At 34.2% G+C, this 3,138-nt stretch overlaps 1 protein-coding gene across 1 annotated transcript in view; it reads right to left on the minus strand.

The window, feature by feature from the left end:
- Positions 1 to 235: 235 nt before the first annotated feature.
- The window catches only part of LOC107095842 (solute carrier family 15 member 2-like), a 26,811-nt gene continuing 23,908 nt past the window's right edge, over positions 236 to 3,138 (minus strand). The window contains exons 21-22 of the mRNA XM_015392198.1: positions 752 to 856; positions 236 to 674 (exon numbers count right to left, since the gene is read on the minus strand). Of these exons, the coding sequence (XP_015247684.1) occupies positions 462 to 674; positions 752 to 856 (318 nt within the window). The 3' untranslated portion in view covers positions 236 to 461. The remainder of the gene's footprint in view (positions 675 to 751; positions 857 to 3,138) is intronic.

A 3,138-nucleotide genomic window follows, 5' to 3' on the forward strand; every position in this document is an offset into this window, starting at 1 on the left:
TGTAAGAATTACATTGTCCCTGTAAATCGAAACAAGCGAGTCAGCATGAGCAAAAGGAACTGCTTTTCCTAATCTCCCATTTAATAACACTTAAAGTAAATGAGATATCTTCCCACACATTACAGTCCATCGTTATGAAACTGTAACTTAGCTTACGGAAAATCAGCGTCACTGTAAACCTTTCATCTGTAGATTCTGTGCTGTTTTATAGACTGAATGTAAACCACATTATGCAGCAAACGTATGCAATTTTAAAAGTCAACAGCGGTACCTTTGATCATCGGGAAATCATTGTTTCAGGTAAACATTACATATATTTAAACTGGTTCCAGTGCTTCCTGTGTGATTGCAAACTCAAGAGTGAGTAGGTTGATGAATTTCACTGAATATTTTTCTGAATACCCAGAATATTGGACCTCTAAACCAATAGAAGTGTCTAATAACCAAGCTCTGTGACGCAATTACAGTCTGGTGCTTTTTTCTCTTGTTTTCAGTGGCATGTCGTCAATTTCCTTCTTCTTGATTTCGCCTCCATCATCTTCCTCCTTTCCCGGCTCCTCAGAGTACAGTTTGTTCAGCTGTTCGGGGTCAACATATGTGTAGAAGTGGGCCATAATGGAGAAGATGACACAAACGGCCAGCAGCAGGCCTCCAAACAGCAGGAACTCGATCCACTGAGGAAATATTGCAGGTTGTAAACAAACTGAGGGTTCAGGAGAGTGAAATTATGTTGAAGATATTATTGGGATACCTGTTCCAGTCCCGCCCCCTCGGCCACAATCAGCACAATCACATTGCCAAATGCGACTGTGAGCAGCCAGCCGGCCTGCAGCACTGACTTCATGTTGGTTGGAGCCTGAAGGAGATAAAGAGGTAAACAAAATGCTTCGCACTTCAGGCAAAAAAAAACAATTACTACCTTAAGCATTGAGCAAAGAAACAATGACAAAGAAAATACAATAAAATCTCTTTCTATGCTTTAAAATAACATTTTGTTTAGATTTTTAATCCATTAAATAATCAAAACTTTAAATTATTTTAAATGGGATTTCTTTGTCTTGTTTAGTGTGTGTTAGTATATAAAAAGAAATACATTGATTCCCATTTTTATACTTAAAGGTCATAGCTACAACTTGTTCCATCAAAACAATAAAAAAATTAATAAGTGGTGCACAAAAAAAAATAGTTTTTACTGGAAAAAAAAAATATATATATATATAGTGTACATGCATTTTTTTTTCTAAATTTCGGCAGCTCAAAAACATGCATTTAATTACTTCTGGTGGGTGACCTATAGACAAATAACATTAAAATCCTTTGAAGATCTAAAACAAAACTGCTTTTGGATATAATGAGAGACAAAATAAATTCAGTAATTGTTTAAAAAATATTTACTATACTCAATTATTTTAAAATGAAACAATTAAATAACTTTATTTTAAAATTATTAAGAAAAGCTAATTTACCAGCCACATTAAATATCATTTTAGAGAAGGATCTAAAGGTTTAAATTACTGAAATAGAGTCAAACAATAATTTGTAAATAGTTGGACACCAATATGTTCACACAGATGGAAATGCCAGAGTCCAGAGGCCACTCTGCTTCATGGATTATGGAATATTGGATTTCCTCTTGTATTGATGGAATCGCAGGTGACATTTTTGAATTCTCCCCCAGGATATAAGTGCCTGGAGATCCTGCAGTAGTAGAGCACTGCCTTTCAAACAGCAATAATGACAGATAGACCATACCTGCCAACACTATGTTGTGAAATATAGGCAGTTTTTTTTTCTCCATCTGTGTTTCGACCCACAGGGTAATTATTTGTCATTTCTTGTCTTGTATTTTAAAGCCGATGAAGAAACTTTATTCTGCATATTGTGTTTTTTTGACATTCAATTGATGATTTGGGAAAAAAATAAGTGTACTGAGTATACAGCATTGGCAGGTCGAATTAATAAGCGTTTAACCCTGACTGCCACCATCTATGGTTTAATAGGCTGTTGTCATGAAAAAAAAGTGGCCACTGAACTTGAATTTCAAATTCATGTAATGGGTTCTATGCATTACACTGCAAAAAATGAAATCTGCATAAATTATTTTTTCCTAAAATAAGTGCATTTCTTCTTGAATTGAGGAGGAAAGTGAGACATTTAAAAAACGGAACGAGACAATTTACATTTAAAATAAGAAAAAAACAATGGCATTGTCTAATTTCAAGTGCTTAATATCTAATTATCTTAATCTAAGAGTGAAAATGCTCAACCCATTGGCAACCCATCTCATTTAGTTACTCAAATTAAGGGTAAAAATACTTAATTTAAGAAATTTTTACTTATTTCTAGATAATTTTTCCAGTGTAGTCAACTATTTCCTGAATTACATGTATATTGGAGGATCTTTGCAAATTTTTAAAAAAGACCCGGCCTCTCCACTTTTAAAGAAATTAAATGCCAGTGCACAACCCCTGTACCCGCTCATCGTGCACCCTGTTTAAAAGTTGCTGTTTGCATCGCTCATACAAGCTTACTTTTCAAAAGATTTGTTATTTTTCCACTATGTCAGACTCACCACAGGTAAGTAAAAATGGGAACGAGCACGTAGGATGCCCTTATAGGGCAAGTTACTGTTTTTGATCACTCGCATACCACTAACAAATGGAGTCCCCCTCATCCCTCAGTGAGGTCTAGAAGCACAAGATCTATATCCAGCCATTCAGCAAAGATGCTGCTGTACATCTGATTTTGGGATTTGACCAATTACATGAGCCCTTGAATGATACATTACCTACTGGAAATTAAGTTGGGGGAAAAAAAATTAACAAGTCAAGATAAAAAAAAAAAAAAAAAAAAGGTATAAAGCTAGTTGAAAAGATAAAAAGTAAAGTTAAAAAGTTAATAAGCCTAGTTAACAATTATATTAAGGTTTATAAACTAAAAACTTTAAGTGCCATTATAGCATTAATGCCTCTAAGGTTATGCTGTACCCCGAAAAAAATGTGTTTCTTTCACTCTCTGAGTGTTTTTCATGAATTTCTTAAAGAAGCACTTTTGGTTTTTTTTCTTAATATATTCGGGCAAGTTGGGGTTTCTTGTTATCACATTGACATTAACTTTTGATGTTGAAATATCCATGGT

The sequence above is a fragment of the Cyprinodon variegatus genome, unplaced genomic scaffold (genome assembly GCF_000732505.1).
Source record: "Cyprinodon variegatus isolate N-32 unplaced genomic scaffold, C_variegatus-1.0 Scaffold578, whole genome shotgun sequence".
Classification (NCBI taxonomy): domain Eukaryota; kingdom Metazoa; phylum Chordata; class Actinopteri; order Cyprinodontiformes; family Cyprinodontidae; genus Cyprinodon; species Cyprinodon variegatus.